This window comes from Fistularia commersonii, chromosome 22, assembly GCF_037954325.1.
Source record: "Fistularia commersonii isolate RoL2024-O1a breed Wild chromosome 22, RoL_Fcom_v1.0, whole genome shotgun sequence".
Taxonomy (NCBI): domain Eukaryota; kingdom Metazoa; phylum Chordata; class Actinopteri; order Syngnathiformes; family Fistulariidae; genus Fistularia; species Fistularia commersonii.
Window position 1 is genome coordinate 3,868,859 of NC_141305.1, and position 22,267 is coordinate 3,891,125.

Sequence of the window (22,267 nt, forward strand, 5' to 3'; positions counted from 1 at the left end):
ATCACCCGAGATTCCTTCCTGCTTTGTTTTCTGCGAGCCTCGAAACACGTGATTTCGACGACGAGTGTTTCGCACTCCAGCCCGGAAACGAGGAGTACGAGTGCAACTTCCGGAGTTCAAAATAATGGTTCTCCAAAGCTGCACGAACGTGGGATAAAAACGAACGGAAAAGGAAAAAAAGAGAAATGCAGCCATTCGCCATCAAATGATTATATTGCATTTGAAAACGTTGGTAATTAAATTAATACCCATGATTGACATTCTCATTTCCCCCGTTATAGAGGATTACACTGCCAGCATTCATGCAATCCGCTGTCCCTTGTTATGTCTACTGATTATAACTTTGTCATCGTTATATTCACTGTCAAAAGTAGAACCGCCTCGGTTTTGATACACGCTTCAAGAGTAAAAAAAAAAAAAAAAAAAAAGTTTTATTTTGAAAGGTAACACCGGAAGTAGCACCCTTCCCCGGGAGCCGCCTGTCTCTTTAAGACAAGTGGGCGCGTCCTGGGCCGGGGCTGCCCGTTGGTTTGAACGCACGCCGGAGGGGCGAGGGGCCGGAGCGCGGTTGCGCCGGATGTTTTCCGTCTTGTGAGTCGCGCTCAGCGGGACGTGGTGTGTGTTTACGGCCCGCCGCCCTGGCTCTGCAAACACAACAACATCTGACTTGTAAAAAAAATTGATTTCTTCTCTTCCTCCTCCTCCTCCTCCTCACCCCTCCGCCTACTTTATCTATCTATTTTCTTTTAATAAGGCGTTTTCCCCGCCGTATGAACGCGTCCGGGAGGCTGCGCCGCCAGGAAGCCGCCGCACCATGGACTTGCACATACTGGACCACCGGCTGCGGGTCACCAGCATTTCCAAAAGCGGGCTGGTAAACTTCACACACCCGCTGATAAAGCTGATATTCCTGCGGAACAGGACACGGTAAGACCCGCCGACAGCACCGGATACATCGGTTTGGCCAAGCCGGGGCCCGGGCGGTTTGCCCGGACACGTTCTGCCAGCACTCGGGAGCAATCTGTCCGGTTGGCGTTGCTGTCATTCTGCAGGAAAACACTACAAATGAAGAGATAAGATGGAAAATAACAATTTGTTTCAACGGCAGTTGCATTAAAGAAATGCATAATAAGTCTCTGCAGCTAAGTGATTAAAATGACCACTGCAAGAATGAGAACATTTCAGTGGTTAGATTATGAATACGGATAATCAAAATAAATAGTGTTCAGAATTCAGAGTTCTTCATTTTCCCGGTGATTTTAATTTGGTGTCAAAGGTGGACACAAGATAGTTTTATTGGGATTAATGTTTCACGTAACGCTGAGAGTGTATTTTCCATGAGACCAGGATGCTCTATTTTTTAAATATTTCTGTTCAGTTTAAAAAAAAATTAAAAATGCAGTTTTCTACATGTTTAAAGACACAATGCAGGCCGATTTACACAGTTCAAATCATGTGGAAAAACAATTAATGATAAAAGCCCTTATGTACTTTGACCCCAAGTATGCAGTTTTTTTTTCACTTCTTGATGAGCAGCTGGAACAAAAAAATCTTCACGCCTAAGGTAGAACATTCAAGTGTTTGTACGGGGTGGGGGCCTTTTCATCACAGTTGGAAATTCTTGGTTTTCAACGTGTAAGTTCTTGGAATGAGAGCTTTGGATGCATCCTCTGCATTCCTTGTTCACACTGGGTTCAGTGTCACGCGGCTGCACGCTGCAGTGTACTGTAAAAATAAATGTAAAAATGCATAGGTAAATGCATTCCTCCACATCGTTACGGTCTATATCTCGGTGTACATCACCAACCCCCCCCCGACCTGAGGGCGAACCCGGGGCTCTCGTGGCCAGATCTCATGTCGACATCAGCACTGTTTATTTTTTTTTTCCCCATAATCCCTGGATTAATGGAGAACTCCTATCGTTATGTAATTGTTTACTTCCCCTCTCTGGCCAGTGTTGAATGCGGGACAGCCACGCAAGGCAATGCCACCGCTGAGGTGGGGGGGTGGGGTGGGGTGAAGTCGAGGTGTCAAACCGTCCCTGAAGGTTCTCAATTCTGTGAAGACACCAATGAGATATCACTGTTTTTTATTCTTTAAGACATCACCTTGGTTCACGGCTTACCAGCGCTTATATGCCTCGACGTGTCGGGTGACGTGATAAAAAGCTTAGTCACCTGAATAAACAAGGCAGGGAAATCGTGATTTCATCAGCTTTACCCGATGACACGCCACCGTTGAGGCGTCTCAGGCGTTACACGCTTTCTCCTGCATTCCAACCCCCTTTGTTTCATCGCTAAATGGCGACCGTTCACCGACGGTGACGACAACATCACGCTTTTATGTATTGATTTATAGTATGTGATTTGTTTGTTGCAAAGGGAATTTTAAATCTGGCTCTCAGAATTCCCCCAATGGTCCATTAAACAGGACGTTTGAAACGTGCATCCCGGCGTTGGTCAGGAGATGCGAAGTCCAGGAAGATAGTCAACAGGAGTGATAAGCTTCGAAATCCAAGCACCGATGAGAGACGACCCACGTCCATGGCGTTAGATAATCGTCATCTCAATGCTAATTCTGAGAGTGTACCGTGTGCCTTTTAAAAAGTTTACACCATACGAGGAACCTCTTTTCCACTAAGATAAATGTGCACTTCAGTAAAAGTTAAAAGTACTTCACTACCAATCATGTCGAGTACTATTACTTGACTGAGCTGCAAGGGTGAAGCACAGTTGTGTTAGCTTAACCTCTCAATAGCTTGACTGTTCTGCAGAGGTGTAGTGCTAAGCTAGCAGCTTAGCCTGTGGCAAACAAGGCATGGACGTAGTACAGGAATGTCAGTGTGCTAATGGGCCGCAGAATGCAAACAGGCCGTCTGGTGTTAGCGACTTTTCGGAAAGCTGTGTCGAATTGGTCCCCTCCGTGTTGTTTATCGTCCTAGAATTTGCAGCAAAGCCGCGATTTTCTATTTGCCGCTCCAGTAAGACTGCCAAACGCGTCTGCTAAATAATTTATCGGGGCCATTTGCTTCGATAAATAAGCAACCGTTCTTGGGAAATGACCCGTTCTGCGCCAAATCAGTGCTGCCTCGGCTGTCTCTTTTTTTCCTCGTTTTCATCCACGTCCCTTCTTTTGTAGCGGGATAGTTTTATTCCCTTTTTTTTTTTTTTTTTTTCCAGACCCAGCTTCATGCTGGTCAGAACAATGGTGTGTACCCCCCCTCCCCTTCTCGGGCCCCCCAGCTTTTCATCAGAGAATCCCACGGAACGTGTGCAAAGAGGGTTCGAGACCTGCACAGAATCCTAAGCGAGCGTTTCTCCGAGCTGTAATTGAAAAAGAGAAAGGAGACATCATGCTGTCTGACGAAAGGCCTCTAAACTACCCGTCACCGTACTGGAAAGCGGGACCACTACTGGGCCGCTTAAATAATTTTTAAAATACGACTGATTCACGCCTAATATGCCAGTACTGCGCGGACACTTTGGATCCAAAATCAACACAATTTTGTTACCTGGTTACCTGGACAACTTAGATAGATGTCCGTCACTAACAGGTCATTGATTTCACGCATACATTTTATTGATTCGTAAAGTTTTGGTTGAGTTTTGAGCTGCCGTCTGTCTGGATTTTTGTTTTTCGCACCTGTTTGGGTGTGTGAGGTGGTTATGAACGGCATCCTTCCCCGCCGGTTGCTTCACCAACCAGAGCCTGAGTTCGAACAATGTCTCGGCCGAGCCAGGAACCCAGCGGGGGACTTTTCTCCCCGCTTCCGCGGCCCAGCGTGCCGTCAGGGTTGGGGCTCTCGCTCCCCTTCGAACCCAACCGCGTCCTCCTCCCTCTTGTCTGTTTTCCACCGTGCCGGGCGAGTCGTCCCTCGAGCTCTCTGCAACATCAGACGTTTTTCTTATCGTGTTTTCTCAGCTGGAGCATCGGCTGCAGAGACGTGCTGCGTCAAAGTCTGAACACCCCCACGCCTCTCTGGCCCCCCTCCACAGCACCAGATTTCGGTTTCCCAGCTCAGCCACTACCTTGCTAACCTGTTGCTTCCTTTCTCCTACCATTCGTGTGTCTCCGCTCCTCTTCATCCACGTCCTTCAAAACGCTTGAGTTGTTTGAGTTCCAGGAATGGGCTTTTTAAAAGGTATCACTGATTATCTTAACAACCCAAATCTAAAACAAATAGTCATATAAAAGCATCAGATTGACGTAGAGGGCCGTGCATGACTTGATGATCCCGAAGGATATGTTTGAAACAACCGATCTTTCGGTCACGAGGTCTCACTCTTCGTTCTTTTTGGAAAACTAGATGAAACAAACAAAACAACAGACCTCTTTTGTTTTTGTCGTTCATTTGTCTTTCTTCCTTTCCTTTGACAGGTCGGCTTTGCGTTCCCCCCCCCCCTTAAGAGGAGTGACGGATCGGAGGGTCGTCCCTCTGTCGAAGCTCGGCTTTGTCTCATCTTTTTGTTTATCAAAGTTGGCTCGGGCTCGGATATTGCGCTTTCCTGTTTTTTTCGGGGGGGGGACGCAGACCTGTGTTTGTTGTTTTCTGGAACAACCCCCCTCCCTCAGTCCCTAGTGGGTCTGTTTGAAGGCTGGGATTGACGGGTGGGGTGGCGTGAGAAAGCTTTGTTACGGGGAAAAACCTGTCGCGTTTCATTTTATTTATTTATTTATTTATTTATTTAATCTTCAAACGTACGCCAAAAAAAACAAACAACAAAAAACACCTTCCTTTCTTGTCAAACGCGAACCGAAAATCAGCCGGATCCAAAGCCAGAGCTGTCAGGTTAGAGGGAAAGGGGCCAACCCAGTTATTCAAACTGGAAAACAGAAAAAAAAGGCCTTGTTTTTGCAAGATTCCTCCTTCGTTTACGGGAAAAGATGTATTTAGCATTGTTAGCTTGTTAAGATTGGCATCATAAGGTAGATACATCTATTCGCCGATTCCCATTTTTTTTAAACCGAGGTGTCTTTGCACTGCAAAAACAGGAAAGGAGAACAATTCTTCTTCTTGCTGGATTTTCCTCAGGTTGCCTGTTAGCATGCAGCGTTAGGCTACATCTGCTGGGATATTCCCGCATTGACCCGGGTGACTCTGTGAGCAGAACGCTCCTCGTCTTTGTCCCCATATGCACTTTGGCTTCATTTCATTGTTATCTTCCATACTGTCTGAGATGTTCAGGTACCCTGGAGGAAACATGATTGTCTTTGAGGCCACCCATTTGGTTTCCATTAATTGGTACGTTTTCGGTCGAAGCTGACTGGACTCTTGTTTTGAGGTCGTCTGATCCAGGAAGCGGTTGTTAACCATGTGTACTTATCTGATCCTCGTCACTCCCTTTCAGACATCCGCGTCCGTCTGGTCCTGCTGCCCTTGCAGCTGTTGGCTTCGCCTCCTCCAGCTCCAAGGTTGTGGTTCTCCGCTGTCTCGCGTCGGGTTCTCTGCTCCTAATCGTGGCGTCCACCTCAGGGACGCTTTCCGATGGCAATCCAAGTCCATGATGACGGACTTGAACCTGCGTCAGGTTCTCAAACGACGGAGGAAATCCTTTGTGAAATATTCTGATCTGTTTGTCAACCAACCCCTGTCCGCCAGCCTGCTGGCTTTTGCTGTTTTTGGCTTCCAGATAAGGCCCCGCATCCGTTACGCTGACGTCTTGAGATAAATGCCCCTCTTGCAGTCTCCACTCAGTGACTATTTGATCACTCCAGTTCTTGGAGCTGTCTCCTCTGAGCACCACTGAGGTCTTCTGGTGGGTGGCGCTCTCTCACTCTGGGCTGGTCTGAGCGGAAAGACAGTTGAACCTTGACTTACGTGTCCAATTGGCTCTGAGCTCTGTTGATCGTACGTCAATTAAAATTCCACATTGAAACCTGTTGAAATGCTATTCGTCCACTCCAGCCCCCTGATATAAACAAGAAAAATGTACTTTTATAAATAAGAAATAAATTAAGAAAAATGGTAATATGGTGGTGGACACTCAGGGGGTGCATGTCACCCAACAGGCCCTTCGTGCCCGCCATAATACATAATAAAAGACAATGTTAAGAAATAAACAGATTCTATTTAGTATACGTACCTTAAAGATCAGGTCAAGTTGGCAGCATTTGAGGAGGTTGGAGGAGTTCTTTGTTGGCTGATCACTTTACTGAAATTACTGGCTACACACTTAATGTGTTGCTAAATGTAGCGTGCTCAATTTGCTACACTTTTGCCAAACTTCATTTGCGACACAGTTAATGCCGCTCCTCGTTTTAAAACCATCAAACCATCCCCAACCTGCTTTGAATGATTCTTCCGATGTCTCGTCTGTTGACGTTAACGCCGTTAATCCCCGTAAACGTCTCCTGCCTTCTCACAGATGACGCCCTCTGTCACCGTGTCTCACCGACAATTTCTCCAAAGTTTCATGGACGGGTCCACAACACCCACACCTTGTCATGTTTTTCCATGACTTTCTCCAGGTCTGTGGAGGTTCTCAGTCATCCAGTTCGGTGAATTCTTGTCAAAATCTTCTTGTCGTAGCTATTAGACTTGAATTTCTTCACTTGAAGACGTCCCACCCGTCATCAGAGAGGCTTCCTCAGTTCAGATTTTCTCTAGGCTACCTAGCGGCAGGCAGTGTGTACGACTGTTTTTAAACGCCACCTCACGGACTGCGGTGGCTACGCTGGTGTTCAAAGCTCATCCCGCTCGCTCGTATCACAAAGCAGAAAAATCTCCCAAGCAACAGGTGCCCCAACTTGTAAGTCAAGTCACTTGTAAGACAAGGTTCCACTGTATGCGGGCGATGAGGCACCAAACCACATCTCTGAAACTACCGGTAAAACAGCGGTGCCATCAAAACAACTCCCATCAGACTGCCGATTCTGTCTCGGTTGCTAACGCCTCCAATGTGGCTGAGATCTGCTGAGTGCACAGTGAAGCCTGGTCATTAGCGCTGCATCGATTGCAATTTCTCTCTGACTTCAGTGGGTGCGGCTAACGCGAGGTTACCATTTTCCAGCAGGTGTTGCGCTCAGCATAAATTTTACCCCCCTATATCGCCTCGCTGGCATCTCAACTTGGGTCCTCTAGTCATTGTTTGCACTTACTTTGACCTCCCTCTCCTTCTTCCTGTCAGCATTTTTGGACCCTTCGGTGACTCCAACAAGCTTCCTCTTGACACCACAGTTTTGACGGGAAACAGTGATTGTTTCTTAACCGTAGCTGCAGCACATGCGGAATCTCACACAACGGTGGATAACGGTTGAGCCTGAGGCAGGTGATTCCCAGCTGGGGTTTGGGTTTAAAAAAAAAAAAAAAAAACTAAAACAGGGACCGGTGGGATTAAGATAAAACACCTGCACCTGACTCCAGTGGCCGACCCGGTGAAGACTAAACTATCCGAGTGAGCAAGCTTTTTTTTTTTGTATCCCCCTCCCTTTTCTCAGGATGAACGAGTAAATAAAATCACAGACAGCAAGCGCTCCGTTAATATTATGGATAAAAAACCATTTACTGCTACACATGACATATCAAGGGGTGCTAATAATTATTGCTAGCCTTAGTTAAGGGATCACCATAGTCCAGGCAGGTGGTCACATGATGCTTGACTGGCCAATCAGAGAAATCAGAAATATCAGCATCTGAATTTTTCAGGTTCCTCTTCACTAATAAACAAACCGAAAAGTTTGCACGTGTGTGGAGGTTCTCGCACATCCAGGTCACAGTGGATTCTTGTCAAAATCTTGTTGTCGTCGCAACTTGACTTAAATTTCCTCACTTGAAGACCTTCCGCCCGTCATCCGAGAGGCCTCAGTGCGTCCGTCTGTTTTTAAACGTAACTTCACGGACAGCGACGTCCAAATCTCATCCCGCTTGCTCTAGGAATTTAAGGGCTTAGTTGTCTTTAAGTGAAGAAATTCAAGTCCAGTTGCCAGGAAAAGATTTGGACGACAAAAAGTTTGCAGTTTCATTTATCCAAAACCTCGCAACGCTTGGCACGCTTACCTGTAGGAAACGGCGAGCCGGGGGAGGTGAGGGGTCAGCAGGAAGTGGGGGATCAAGGGGGGGGTATTATAACACAATAGGCCGGTTGAGCTCGCCGGCACAGCTGGCAGATTGTGTCCGAGCGTCCTCTCTTTGTCTCCCCGCCGGGGCCGTCGCCCCACCTCGTGGCGAGGATTAACGTCTGCTGAGTCAGGAGGTCGCCCCGTCTCGCTCCTGCCCCGATCGCCTCGGCCAGGGGAAGACTCGGGGTTTATCGGCGGGCCGGTGTTTGAAGGAAACAGGAATATCTCGTTCTTCCTATTTGAGGAGGGAGGGGGGGGTGAAAACAAAACCTCAAGGCGGAGGTGTTTCACACAGGAACTTTTCATTTATCCGTCTGACACGTTTGTCTGAACTCGAGAACAAGAACTTCTCTGAGAGCAAGTGTTTCCCTTCGGGATGTTTGGAAGCACAAGTAGTTTTGTCGTTTCAATCCACTAATAACAATTCGTGGATGTGCAACACACACATGAAAGCCTTGAATCCATCTTGGACCGCTTTGCTCGGGTGTTTTGGGGAAAATGTGAACGTCTTATGATAATGTGTGATTATGATTTTGGAGTTGATTCTGTTCAACTACTTTTATGGACAGAATTTCCAGGCGCAGCCGGGGGGGTCGAGGGGACCTGGTTCGGTGTCCACCACAGGATCGACTCTCTGCTTTTAGCAGATGATTTCATTCTGTTGGCTTCATTAGTCCACTGGAGTTGTTCGCAGCTGAATCCGAAGCGGCCGTGATGAGGATCAGCACCTAAAAATCTGAGACCAAGTGGAAACAAAGCGCCCACTCGGGGTCGGGGAAGAGGTCCTGCCCCAAGTGGAGGAGTCGAAGTGTCTTGTTCATGAATGCGGGAAGGATTGAGCGGGAGATCGACCGTCGGATCGGTGCGGCGACTCCGTGCCGGCCTGTCGTGGTGAAGAAGGACCCGAGCCGGAGCTCTCAATTTACCCGTCGATGTACGTTCCCACCCTCACCTATGGTCACAAGCTCTCTGCTCCGGCTGCTGACCCCTGTGACCTGACTTGGGATAAGCGGCAGAAGGTATATCTGTGTATATTTGGGGCTTCAGTGGCTCAGTGGACTGGCTCAGCAGTCCGATTTCCGGCTCATCTAATTTTCCCGTCGAGGTGCGTGCATGTGTGTGTGCGGGTGTGCTTGCACCAGCGCATGTGTGTGTGTGTGTATATATGTATATGTATATCCGGTGTGTTATTGTATGAGGATTTAAGCAGAGTCCCTCACGACCTTTTAAGCTTCATCATTATCCATTCCTGCAACTTCTACTGTTGGAATTTTTGCAGAAAGAATCAGATTAAGGACGAGTCATGGCTCCGGTGGCGGCGACTCTTTCAGGGATCAGCATTTTCCTCCCCAAAAAAACTCAGCCGGTAATTCCATTATACAGTGAAACCTGGATTTACGAGTGCATCGATTTACAAATGTTCTGAGATACGAGCCGCCGCTCAGCGTATTAATGGCTGAATGTGATCCAGCATAAAGAGCATTAGACACGTGTACCTCAGATTCGGACCAACAGGACAAGAGCGGAATACGGATTTGATCCAAATACTCTGTTCAGTAGAGAAATTCATGGATCCGATCGATAAGATTTAAAACCTGGTTTTCATCTTTAGCATTCTTTGTGCATTTGTAGCCCCAGAATATCACGTTTGAGACTCGGGTTTGAGCGTCAGCTCTGAAAAGAAAAGGTGGGCGCTCGGACTCGTGCTCATTGAGTAACAGCCGGCCGGGGATCCTGTGAGTGTTTCACAGAACCCTATTCACCGCCTTTCCTGGTACTGTTTGTTATGAAGGTCTGAGCCTCCCAGGGTTGTAGTTGAATAAGGATGTCTCTCTGTCTCCTCTCAGGTGCAAGTTCTTCAGCCTGACGGAAACCCCGGAGAACTACACGGTGGTCCTGGACGAAGAGGGATTCAAAGGTACCCCGGCCTTTTTTTCCAGCCATTCTCTGCAAAACCCCGCATTTCCCCCGGAGGGACGGAGGGCTCGAGTAAATTTGGGGAAACTGACACCGAGCTGCGCAAAGGCAGAGTTGCTGCCGCTCGACTCCTGTCTCCTCATGGAGACTTTAATGGCCCGTCCTTTTAAAATCTGGCCGCTGAAGACAGACCACCCCCGCCCCCCGCCGTTTCCTTCGCTCTCCTTCTGTGTGCCTATTTTAAGAGGTCAGTTCCGTGTAAAGAAAGCCACCGGGAGGGGCTGCGGCGGGAAATTAGCGCAGAGCAGGACGGCGATACTCCAAAAAATGAAGGAAATTTGCATGGCCGTTACCTGTGAGAGGAGTCGCTTTTCCAAGACCGGCAGAAACAGCTCGTAACCGTTTCGTTAGAGCGGAACCGACTTTCCATCGGGTATGAAAGTAGAAAAACAGCATCATCAGATTCTCCGGCGGCTTTTTAACAGAAGCCCCCCCCTCATCCCCTGACGCTCCCCGCCGGCTGCTCCACGACAGAACACAGCCTGCCTGTTGTCACATTTTTCAGGCCGCGAAAATACCGCGCCGGGCTAAAGATGTGTCTGCGCTGAAACTGCAGCAACGGTTGGGCATCGTACTCGGATGACCTCGGGTGACCCTGAACGCGTCCCGGACACTTTCTGGGCTCGGAAGTGGCGGATTTAAAAGAATAAACCGGCCGAGGAGCGCACAAACATGGTTTTGTAGAGATGTAAAGAAATGATCCAACCAGCTGTGAAGTCGGTTTGGACGGCTAAAGAATTGGAAGCGAGAAGCTCCAGGGTGAAGATCCGGTGAAAACGAGTCGCCCGAAAACATTGAATTTGTAAAAATGTTCAATTTTACAGCGGCAACAGACTCGCTAGTCCGTGAAAAACAGATAACTCAGAAGACCTTTGTTGGTCTCCGTTGCGTAACAAGTGTCATCTGACAAACCCCGCCGCGCCATCGACACACCGTCGTTTTTATTTCATTTTATTTCCAACCGTCGAGCCGTCGAAACGAACAAACGTGCACCGGGTTGGTGAAGTCTCTTGATCAAATGCTGTGAAAGTGTCATCGCTTGGACTCTTGACCGTCCCGGCCGCTGCCGCGAGGTCGGTGTCGGGTCAAGCTGTGCGGCCGCAGGCAGGGGCTCCACTTGTGTAACCTCACGGTTTATTAATAGCTGTTTCATTTTGGGTCGTTGCGGTGAAGGAAGACTCAGGAGGAGGAGGAGGCATATAATACTAGTGAGCACTCAACAGGAAGCAGCCTCTTAGAGCCTCCTGTTTTTCACACCTTGGTGAGCAGGAAGAGACCAGATCCCTCACGGGGGGGGGGTGACCGGTATAACTCAAAATGTTGCCACGCTAACATTCTATTGTTGAGATTTGAAGAAAACGGCGGTCAAATGACACGGACATGTGGTTTGAGCGAATATTTTTTTCTTTCTGCAGCCTCACGGGAGCACAGTCCGGCCAGCAGGCGGAGATAAACACACACACATGCGAGTTTTAAGTTGCTGAAAGTGTGTATGTGTGTGTGAATGTCTGCCCCCCCCCCATCCGATCTGTTTTTTCAAAGTGGATTTACGAACCCAGTTTTTCTCTTCACTGGGATTAAAATACAATTTTAATTGACTTTATTTATTTTAGATCGACAATGTTGGTATCCCTAGTGAAGGAGGTTTTATTGATCTGGATGTGGAAACAAGGCTAATTTTTATCATTTTTTGTACTTTTTACAGATAATAATGAAAAGAGTAGTCCCTCGTTTATTGCAGGGGTTACGTTCCAAAACGACCCACGATTAAAAAAAAATCTGCAAAGTAACGACCCTATTTTTATTTTACTATTAATATATATATTTTGAAGCTTTATGATAATCTTATTAACCTTTCCCATACTTTTATCAACACTTCCCATACTCGCGATCACACGTTGATGTGACATGGACAAGGCGAGATGCTAAATACATGCTAGGTACAGGAGACGCAGAAAATGATGCTAAGGTCGCTAAGCTAATCAGAGTCCAGGACACAGAACCCCATGCTCTGGTTGGTCGGCACCCTAGAAAATGCGGAATTCTTACCGCAAAAACCTGTGGTGTCACAAAAAAATCTCAGTATAAAATTGCATATAATTTTGTAATTGATACAAAACAGTTTACAATAGGTTAGAAAGAGCACGTGGAAGTGCGATAGCGACTCGCCACGTTGAAAAAAAACCTGTTTCTTCGCTCACGTCCCCAGAACTCCAGCCGTCGGAGCACCTGCAGGTGGAAGGCTCCATCTGGCTGCCGCTCAACGTGGTCTCCAACGGCAACGCCTCCAGTAGCTCCCAGGCCGTGGGCGTGACCAAGATCGCCAAATCGGTCATCGCCCCGCTGGCTCAGCAGCACGTCTCCGTCTTCATGCTCTCCACTTATCAGACCGACTACATCCTGGCGAGTAACCCCCTCCACACACACACACACACACACACATACACACACTTTTCCATTCAGTCACATTCTCTTCCACCAGGCTAATCTGTCCCGTCATGTATCTCACAAAAATAAAAGCAGCCCTCTGAGCCGCCAACTTCTGTATAATTAACAGACATCTTTTTCAAGCTCTCTAAAAGTGCGATGTCCCCGCGGAGAGTTTTATCCACAGAGCGCCGCCGGACAAAGGAAGCCCCGCCGTCAGCAGCTTTTCCGCTCTGCAAATTTTTGCTGCCGCCGAATTAATATCAGACCGAGGGCGCCGGAGTTTAGTCGGTGCGTCGCACTTTCAGTGTTCCAGGAAGTGTGGGATCGTAGGACGTGCGACTTTGTTTGACTGTGGCATGTGACTGTGACTGTTTGACAAGGCAACATCAGGGTTCCTGCCGATCCTAGAAAACCCTGGAAAATGGTCAACCTTGACAATGTCATTCTCCGGCGAGCCAATCAAATTGACATTTGTTCCGCTGTCTGCCAGCAGAAAACGAAAATAAGTGAATGCTAACAACTTCACTTTATTGATAACTCATTACTGCTAATGTTAGCCTAAAATCGCCAGGAATGAAAACCGCTTAAATTAGAATTACGACCGTCCATCGCTGACAATGCAAGATTATCGAAGAGCAAGAGACTGCACCTCTGTTTTAATCCGACCTCTGGTGGCGGACGAGGATAAAACAAGAAGAACTTCTGCCCTGCGGGGCAGGGTCATGTGATATTGGGCGATGTGATAACTTGGTCTTACGCACTGTAGCAGCTGAAAATAACCAGCAAAATACAGGAATACTTTGACTTACGAATTTAATCGGTACCATGACTGAGTTGCTTGTACATCAAATTAAATTTCCCCATTAAAATGAATTGGATTGTATTAATCCTTTCCAGTTAACCGGTTTTAGTATATGCTTTTTAAATAAGGAAAATGTACTGTATCAATAAAATGTAATGTATAAACATAATAATACATATTTAGAGAGAAAGTAAAGAAATTAAGTGGTTTTATTAAATGTAATTAAGGTGCCGGCAGCAGTGGCAGAGGTTGTTGGGGGAGTTTTTCATCAGGTGCTCCATCCTTAACTTACTGGCAATACACTTAATGCTACAATTTGTTGCTGAACGTAACTTGCGCACTTTGCCGCACTTTAGCGACGGAGTGAATGCAATTTTTTGAAATTATCGATCCGTCCTCTACCGTCTGCCGCATCAAATCCCCATAAACGTCTCCTGCCTTCTCCCAGACGATGCTCTCCGTCACCGTATCTCACCGACAACAACTTCTCCACCTCCTCACGGACGAGTCCACAACACGCACACCTCACTCCTGATTTTCTCCCGGCGACCTAGCGGCGGCAGGTGGTGTGTCTGACTGTTTTTAAACGCCACTTTATGGACAGCTGCGACCACGCCGGTGTCAAACGCTCATCCCATTCCTAACTCAGATCTCAGCTTGTGTCATAAAGCAAAAAAAAACTTTCCGCATCTCAGAAAACTTGTAAGTCAAGGCGCTTGTAAGTCAAGGTTCAGCTGTAATCGTTTCCCCCTCTCTTCCTTCAGGTGAGGGAGAAAGACTTGTCGGTAGTTGTGAGCACACTGGAGGAGGAATTCAACATCTACAGGGAGGTCGGGGGGGAGTCGGTCCCCGTCCACGGCCAGGACATCTCCAATGGCCTGCAGAAGAACGGCAAAGAAGGTAGGAGTGCGGCCTTTCAGCGGTCCGCCTCTAGGAAACCCATCTCACAGGAGGTGATGGGGGGAAAGAAATTCCCCGGGAAGTTTCCATGTTTTTGCAGTACAGTGTACCCGCACTTTTTGCGGGAGTTATGTTCCAAGACCCCCCGCGAAAAGTGAATTTCCACAAAGTAGAAATTTTATCATTTTGATGGTATTTGCAGATACCGTATTTTCACGACCACAAGGCACACAGCACTAAAAGGCGCGGTGTCAGTTATAAGAATAAGGATAAGAATAACTTTTTTTATCCCGAAGGAAATTGTTGTGCCAGAGTTACAAGAAAAACAAAACAACAAGAAATAATAATAGAGAATTGTATAAACAGTAAAAAAAAAAAGGGGGGGAGATAAGAAATACAACTAAACTATAAAGTGTCTTAAGTAACAAGTGAAGTTGTATTTCTTATCCCCCCCCTTTTTTTTTTCTTTTATTTATGTGTGCCATTACTGTATTTAACACACACATAAGGCGCACCTGATTATAGGTCACGGGTCTTACAATCTACACACACACTTCCCCCTTTAACGTTCTCATGGTGTCCTCTACTACGTCCGCCTTACAACAACAACACACACACAAGCATACAAGTGTGCGTATTTAAAAACAGAGCGGGAGCTAAACTGAGTTTGGTATTCACATTTTTCCACCGGTAATCATCATCAATCAAACCCATCCTCTGTTTCTGATTTGAACAGCTGCGCTAAATCTCCATCAAACTTTCTTCACTGTCAGAGTCACTTTCCGTGCCGCGCGGCTCCTCGGAAATGATGCCGGCTTTTGCGAAAGCTGGAACAACAGTTCTAACAGACACGTTAGCCCGAGCGTCTACAATCCATTTGCAAATTGTGGCGTAACTCGCCCGGCGCTGCCTTCCACTCTTAGTGAAACTGTGGTCTCCAAGAAGACTTTTTGTACCCCATTGTACGTATCGCTACCGTCCTGGTCCCCTTCTTCTCCACAGTGTGACTCACCAGGATGTCGAAAGCGAGCGGCACCTCGTCCATGTTGGTGATGTGTCTGGGCTGGATGTGTTTGTCGGTGATGTTTTCAGGGTTGTTACCATGTTCTGCATAACACACATACCCCTTCTTTTACATACAATCAACACCCACACTTCTTCCTTTAACGTTCTCATGGCGTTCTCTACTACGTCCGCACTGCACTAGAGGGCGGCCGCACGTTTTGAAGAAAACGTAAGACTTTTATGTGCGCCTGATAGTCGTGAAAATACGGTATATTAAACCTCAACGAACCTCACTCAACCCTTTACCAACCTCCCTGCGTATACGCCTGCGCCTTCTGCTTTACTGCCGTTTGTTTCTTCAGAAATATCGTTTCATCGAGGCAGTTGCTGCCTCCGCTTTTTTTCCCAGTTAAAAATGGTTTTATAAACTTCCATGGCCCCGTCGATCAAGTTACAAAAGTGGACCGACCAAACCATATTTTCGTCTCGATCTTGCGACATCTCTTGTCGCTTCTCTTCCTCTTCCTCTCGGTGAGGTCCTCGTCTGGAAACGGAGTATTTTATTTATTTCATAAAATGAATTTTAGTTTAATGTTACTATATTTTTTGAGAATATGGCTATTTGATCACGAAAAAAAATTCAAATACTGGAAAAAAGAAACGCTAAAATCACGAGAACCGAATTACACAAAAATCAGCAAAACAGCGAGCGTCCGCTGTATTTGAACCGCCGGTCAGGAGGCCAAGAGGAAAGCCAGGGAGGAGATTTATGAATAAGAGAAGAGGGTTAGATGGAGGCGGGTGATCGACGGTGGCCCCCGGAGGGATGAGAAGTAGCTCCTATTTTCATGTTCACGAGTCAATAAATCTTTTATTCTTTCTTCTATTTTAATCCTTGAATGTCGGGGTCAGGGCCGGGGCGACGCAGCAAAGGTTTAAAGATGAATGAGGGCGCCGCAGATGCATTACGTAACACCATATTTAATGTGCACTCGCTTCCTTCCTCCTTCCTGATGCATGTAATGTGAGTATTTGGCCACCGTTGGCGCAGTGGAGAAACAAACCGGATATCAGATTGACACCTGAACTGATTAGATTGGGGTGTGTGTGTGCGTGTTTGTGTGTGTGTGAACAAAAGCTGCTTTTTTAAACAAACATCATATCGGCATGTATTTTAAGTGCAGAGGCGCTGCTGCTGGCAAACACAGAGGAAAATTTAAAACTTGAAGCGCGGGAAATGCGTCACAGTGGGGAAAAATAGCAAAATTTAAAGCACACAATCTGAACACAATCTATCTCTGCACCTCCAAGTGCATCAGCATGGCTTGGAAAAATATACACACGGTCATCCAGTAGTCAGACGTGCGTAGAAATATCTTGCAGGAAAAATTTAAATGTAGTGTTAAAAAAACATTTAAAAATCACAAAAGCAGAAAGGAACTCTTGCAGATTGTGTTTTTTTTTTTTTTCAGATAACATTGCATACAAAGTAAGGAAACTTTATTGTAAGTGTTTCCCTCCTATCTTTTCTTATTTGTAGGATGTGATATAATTTTTATTGATCCACGATGAGGCAAATCTGATTGCCAATGCAGTGTTTTTGTATAGAAAAATGTGCAAATATTGATAATAGAAAGTAGATTCAAATAAAGAATATAGATACAAATAAAAAAAAAAATGCACAAAATATTATTATTATATATCTTATTATTATTATTATATTCAAATAAAGAATATAGATACAAATAAAAAAAAAATGTACAAAATATTATTATTATATATTTTATTATTATTATATATTTTATTTAAGGCACCCTACTCAACACTCAAGGACAACAATATATACCTTAGAATTAAAAAAAAAATGTATTTAATTAACTTAATTTTATATATATATATATATATATATATATATATATATATATATATATATATATATATATATATATATATATAAATAAAACAACATAAACATAAGACATGTTATGCCGGTTATAGAAATAAGAGCTGTTAAGTGGCAGGTGGCAAATTCCCAGACAAAGTTTTGGGGGGAAAACCTCAAGGATATAGAATTTAACAGGAACCTCCCCTTCATCTCTCTAGCCACGCAGCCCATCGTTCACCCGGTGCTGATCCCGCAGAACCAGTTCTGCGTCATGTCCCTGGACCCGGACACGCTGCCATCCATCGCCACCACCCTCATCGACGTCCTCTTCTACTCCGGCAGGTCAGTGTTGTTCCCCCCCCGATCCCCGCTGCAGTACCCGTGGCCACCACCGGGGGGCAGCACGCTGCACCGGCTGCACGGCCCGTCCAGGACACCCTTTCTCACCGATTTAGTCGTTTACGTTGCCTTCTGTTCTATTTAAATCATCACTTTTCAGTCACAGTGGGCTGATCTGCGGCACAAAATTTAACATTAATCATTATTTCCCCTTCCTGTTTTCTCACTCTAGTGACCGATATTAACGGTCAGCGGTCGATGATGACACTCTTTTTACTCGAGTGAGGTGTAAAAGAGAAACATGTGTGTGTTGTGGTGGTGGTGGTGGTGGGGGGGGGGCAATTTGCAGAACAAACATGGACGCCCACGCTATTAGGATTTGAAACCAGATTGTCTCTTGACTCAGAGTTTCCAGAATGTCAGGTGAAGATTGATCTGATCTGGGGTCTTGTGAGCAAGATAACTAAAGACCATTAAAAAAAAAAAAAAAAAAAAAAAAAGGGTGAACCCAGTGTGTGCCTCATAGAAACCTCTTCCTAGAAATTCTAAAACAAAAATAGCCACGCCGCAGCCCCCGCTCGTCTCTGTGTGTCCTCCTCCAGTCCCAAAGAAGAACCGCGCTCCTCCCCGGCCCAGAACCTGGACTGCATCAAGTTCTTCTCCTTCTCCCTGATCGAAGGCTACATCTCCCTGGTGATGGACACGGACGCCCAGAGGCAGTAAGGAGTCTGCCTTGCGTCGCCTCACGACCATTCCAGAAACCCTGCCGTGTGTGCTTCTGTGTGTGTGTGTGTGTGTGTGTGTGTGTGTGTGTGTGTGTGTGTGTGTGTCTTTCCTAATGCTGTCAGAATCTTGACCTTCAACAGAGAACTGAAGGTACACAGTACAAGCACTAAGCATGCAGAGTGTGATGCTGTTGGACACGGTTTAGCACAGTGCTAACCCCTCCGTGTGTGTGTGTGTGTGCGCGTGTGTGTGTGTGGGCGTGTGTGTGTGAATGCACTTTGAAACGGAAACCGATAGATGGTGTGTCTAATATGATAAGAGGATGTCGGGCAAACATGTTTTCATCTTATCAACGGCTGATTGGGCTGATTTTCTCAGCATTGTCGGCTCTGGTACAAACACACGTCTTTCTCCATCTTCTGCGTTTCAGATTTCCCGCCGATCTTCTGTTCACCAGTTCCTCCGGGGAACTGTGGCGGATGGTGCGGATCGGGGGTCAACCCCTGGGCTTCGGTGAGAGCCGCCTCCTTGTCAGTGTTAATTTTACATTTTGAAATATCCATCCTTTTACCCACGAAACTCACGGGTATAACTCAAGGTGGCCTCATGGACCTTTTTCGATGCCTCGCCATCCCCCGGGGCCTTTTCTGGGTTTTCAAACGTCAGGCGTCCGATTCCTGCAGCGTCTCTCTCCGATTGGAAACCCTTTTAAATGGCATTAAAAATGGCGCTCAAGTAGAACCTGTGGGTTGAGAGGACGCCTTCTTTCCAGTGCCCTGATAGTAATCTTTGTTTTTCCAACATCGTCTTTTTTTGAGAGGTCGGAAAGTCCGAGACGCGTTAGGCTTTCCCCTTCTCAGGTAACCGCAGAGAATCCTCCTTCAGCTCTTATTCCATCTTGTTATAAACTAACACATAATGTCCTCTTAACCCAGTTCTTCTCAGTTATTTTCTGTTACACGTCCCCTAGGAAGAAGAAAATATTTTGCGCCCCTCCGCTCTCCACTGCAAGTGTAAATAGTATAATTTGTCGATAAGATTGTTATATGTATACCTCTGCATAATATTTTATCCTTATTAACATTAAAGAAAATAAAAAAAAAAAAGAAATATAGATAGACTTGCAACAAAAATTACTTTATGAACATTGTGTTGTAGTCTTAAACAGAAAAGATTTCAAGTGCATCAATTTGCCTGACATTTAAAAAAAAACACTTTTTGACCAACTTCACCATTTGGTACTGAAAAATAAAATGAATACATAATGATAATAAATACAAATTGATGAGCAACATTAACTCAGGAGAACAATACACGAAACACTTTAACCTACAAAACAAAAATGAATAAAACAATTTGTGCAGATTTCTTTTTTTTTTTTTTTTTTTTTTTTTTTTTTACCAAAATGAGGAAATCAAGTTTAATAGACAATGAGTGCGTTTTGCAGTGCACAGCTATTGGGAGAGGAGTTTGAAGCAACATATTGCATCTCTCAGGTCACAGCAAACACACCAGTCTTTCCTCAATTCCAAACGGAGTCACAGTGAAGCCAAGCACTACATACGCTTCGTCTTATTTCCACATCTTAGCTTTCGGGTGACTTTTTTTTGTTTAATTATCTCTGTCTCTCTTATCATCCCTGTTAAATATTTTTTCCAGGGTTTCTCTTAAGGTTTGGTAAGCTGCACTGCATATTTCTTGTTTCGCAAAAAAAAAAAAAAAACCTACACCAAAGAGCTAATGCTACACCATAATCATGTCAAAATTCCATTTCTGCATGCAAGAAAAACATTTTGAAATCGGAAAAAAAAATCTTTGGTTGAAGGTTAAATACCGGATTATTTTCAAAAGCCACAGGGAGCCGCAGGTTGCCGACCCCTGACCTGACCCGACCCGACCTCAGCATCCTTCTATCAATATATTAACTATCTCTTTTCTGTACATGACCAAACCATCTCCGCCCGGCCCGGCGACCCTTTCGCCAAAAAGTCCAAGATATATTGACCAGCCTTTAATAGCGTGAAATTCGAAAGGGTCTCGTCGAGTCAAGAGTTGGAAAAGGAACCCCTGGCGTCGGCTGATTCGTGCCGCGTGAGAAGCCCAGTGATTATTGGTCGCTGGTTGTCACGGCGAGCTGTGAGAACCGCGCTCGCTAGTAACGTCTGGTTCCAACTCAGAAAGGCGTCGACGCCAAAATATTTTTGAAACAAATATCAGCTGAGCGGTGATAAGGGCTCGTAACACCTGACTCAGACGTTCTGTCTCTCGTGCAGACGAGTGCGGCATCGTCGCCCAGATCTCCCAGCCGCTCGCCGACAGCGACATCTCTGCCTACTACATCAGCACCTTCAGCTTCGACCACGCTCTGGTGAGCCAAAGCATCCGCCCACTGCACAGTTTACACGTTAGGATCCGCTTCAAGCACTTTTTTTTTTTTTTGTGGGTTCATGAAATCACACGTCATGGATGTTTTTTTCTGCATCTTATTACGCTGTTTTACCGTAAACACCGCCTTCCCTTCCTCCCCCCCCCGACAGGTCCCGGAAGAAGACATCGCCAGCGTGACCGACATGCTGCGGCATCAGAGGAAAGAACCCGCCGCCTGTTGATGGCCGAGCGTGCACCTGAGCTGGACGCTGAGGGGAGGCCGGCTCGCGCGTCCTGCCTCCGGGTCTCGGCCACTTCTAGTTTTTTGTTTTTTTTTCCATTTCCCCCCCCTAAGTTTCCCCGTCAGTTGCGGTCAATCCTGTACGCCGTGTTTACCGAAGTAAAGATCTCCACACGATCTCCCGCCATCCTGCGACTGGAGGACTGTACGGAGTTCTTTTCAGCCCACGCCTGCCTCGGATCTCCCCCGGTTCTCCGTCTCCTCGCCCAAATAATCCAAAAGAGTCAGCAGGTCGATTGAAGACTCTGAATGGTGTGAACGGTCGATCATGTCTACATGTGATTGACTCGTGGACCCCAGTTAAACCCCGGGGGAAAAGAAGTACAGACGCTAAAGAAGTCTGAAAATCTTGAAGTATTCATGAGTGCTTTTTTCACGTTTCAAGCTGAAATGCAGGCGTGGTACGCTTGAACCCGGCGCAACCCGAGCACTGAATCGCCAGCAGTATTAATAACTTTTACACCAACGTCCCCCGACGTCACGTCGATTTTATTTTCAGGCCAGGCAGAAAAGGAGTCCCACACCCGAACACTCGCACAACGTTCTCACATTCAAACACGGGGGGACCGTAGGATTGGGACTCCGAAAAAGAAAATAAAACTAAGCCGGCCCGAAGAGACATTTCACCGGAGCTCCAAACGAGCCGGCCCATCTTCCGTGACACAAGACTTTTTGTTGTTGTTGTTTATCAACGGAAAAAGGCCAGTCACAACACCCCGCAACTCTCCGTGTTCGCGCAAAGCTCCAAATGTGACTGGTGATTTTCTTTTTTTTTTTTCTTCATCTTTTTAAACAAAAGTAGTTCAAAAATTAACTTAACATTACGATTGTTTTGTTTTCCCAGCAGCTCAAGTGTTCTGATTCCGAAGGTTAGATCGAAGCAGCTGTGAGAGAAACAGCAGCAGGCTTGGTCTGTGTTTTAATAGGTCAATATTTTGTAACCATAGCATCAACCGGTGTCAATAACACTATGTCTTATGATTTGTTGTTTTGCACAAAAAACTACTACTTTGGCTAATACCCGTTGTGTGCTTTTTTTTTTTTTTTTTTTTTTTTGTACAACAACTTTTGTACATGTCGGAAGTAAAAGTGTGATGTAAATCCTATCCATCCCACGGGGTGATGATTCGGCAGGAAGAGGCCCCTCAGATTTGTAACCATACGGACTCGGGGTTTGGTGATGACATGCATCGGGCCGATGACTGCCGTCACGAGCGGTCATACTTCTAATCCAAGTTTCCACCCCCAGTTGGAGAGCAGAGACGCCCTGTCGTGACACCAAGAGCCCGACCGTCGCTGCGGAATAATAATAATACATAGGTTTTCTATAGCGCTTTTCATGATACTCAAAGACAGTACAACAGTACAAACACAAAGTTGTGGGGAAAGGCTGAGTGGGGGTAAGGGTAGACTACAATACATGTAAATATAAAGGGGGAAAACACAAGGAGGGAGAAAAATGTAGGTGATTTGGTGG

General features: G+C 46.0%; 1 protein-coding gene across 2 annotated transcripts; it reads left to right on the forward strand.

Moving 5' to 3' along the window:
* Positions 1 to 514: 514 nt before the first annotated feature.
* Positions 515 to 21,810, forward strand: castor1 (cytosolic arginine sensor for mTORC1 subunit 1). 2 transcript variants are annotated; one of them, XM_086169790.1, is made up of 10 exons: positions 515 to 615; positions 755 to 927; positions 9,906 to 9,976; positions 12,245 to 12,438; positions 14,032 to 14,167; positions 17,276 to 17,399; positions 17,999 to 18,115; positions 18,553 to 18,635; positions 20,396 to 20,490; positions 20,660 to 21,810. In XM_086169790.1, the coding sequence occupies exons 2-10, from the start codon at positions 815 to 817 to the stop codon at positions 20,729 to 20,731; spliced, it is 1,005 nt and encodes a 334-aa protein (XP_086025916.1). In that variant the 5' UTR covers positions 515 to 615; positions 755 to 814; the 3' UTR covers positions 20,732 to 21,810. The 2 variants fall into 2 exon arrangements, with proteins under 2 accessions (XP_086025916.1, XP_086025915.1); XM_086169789.1 differs by having other exon boundaries at positions 532 to 669.
* The last annotated feature ends 457 nt before the right edge of the window (positions 21,811 to 22,267 follow it).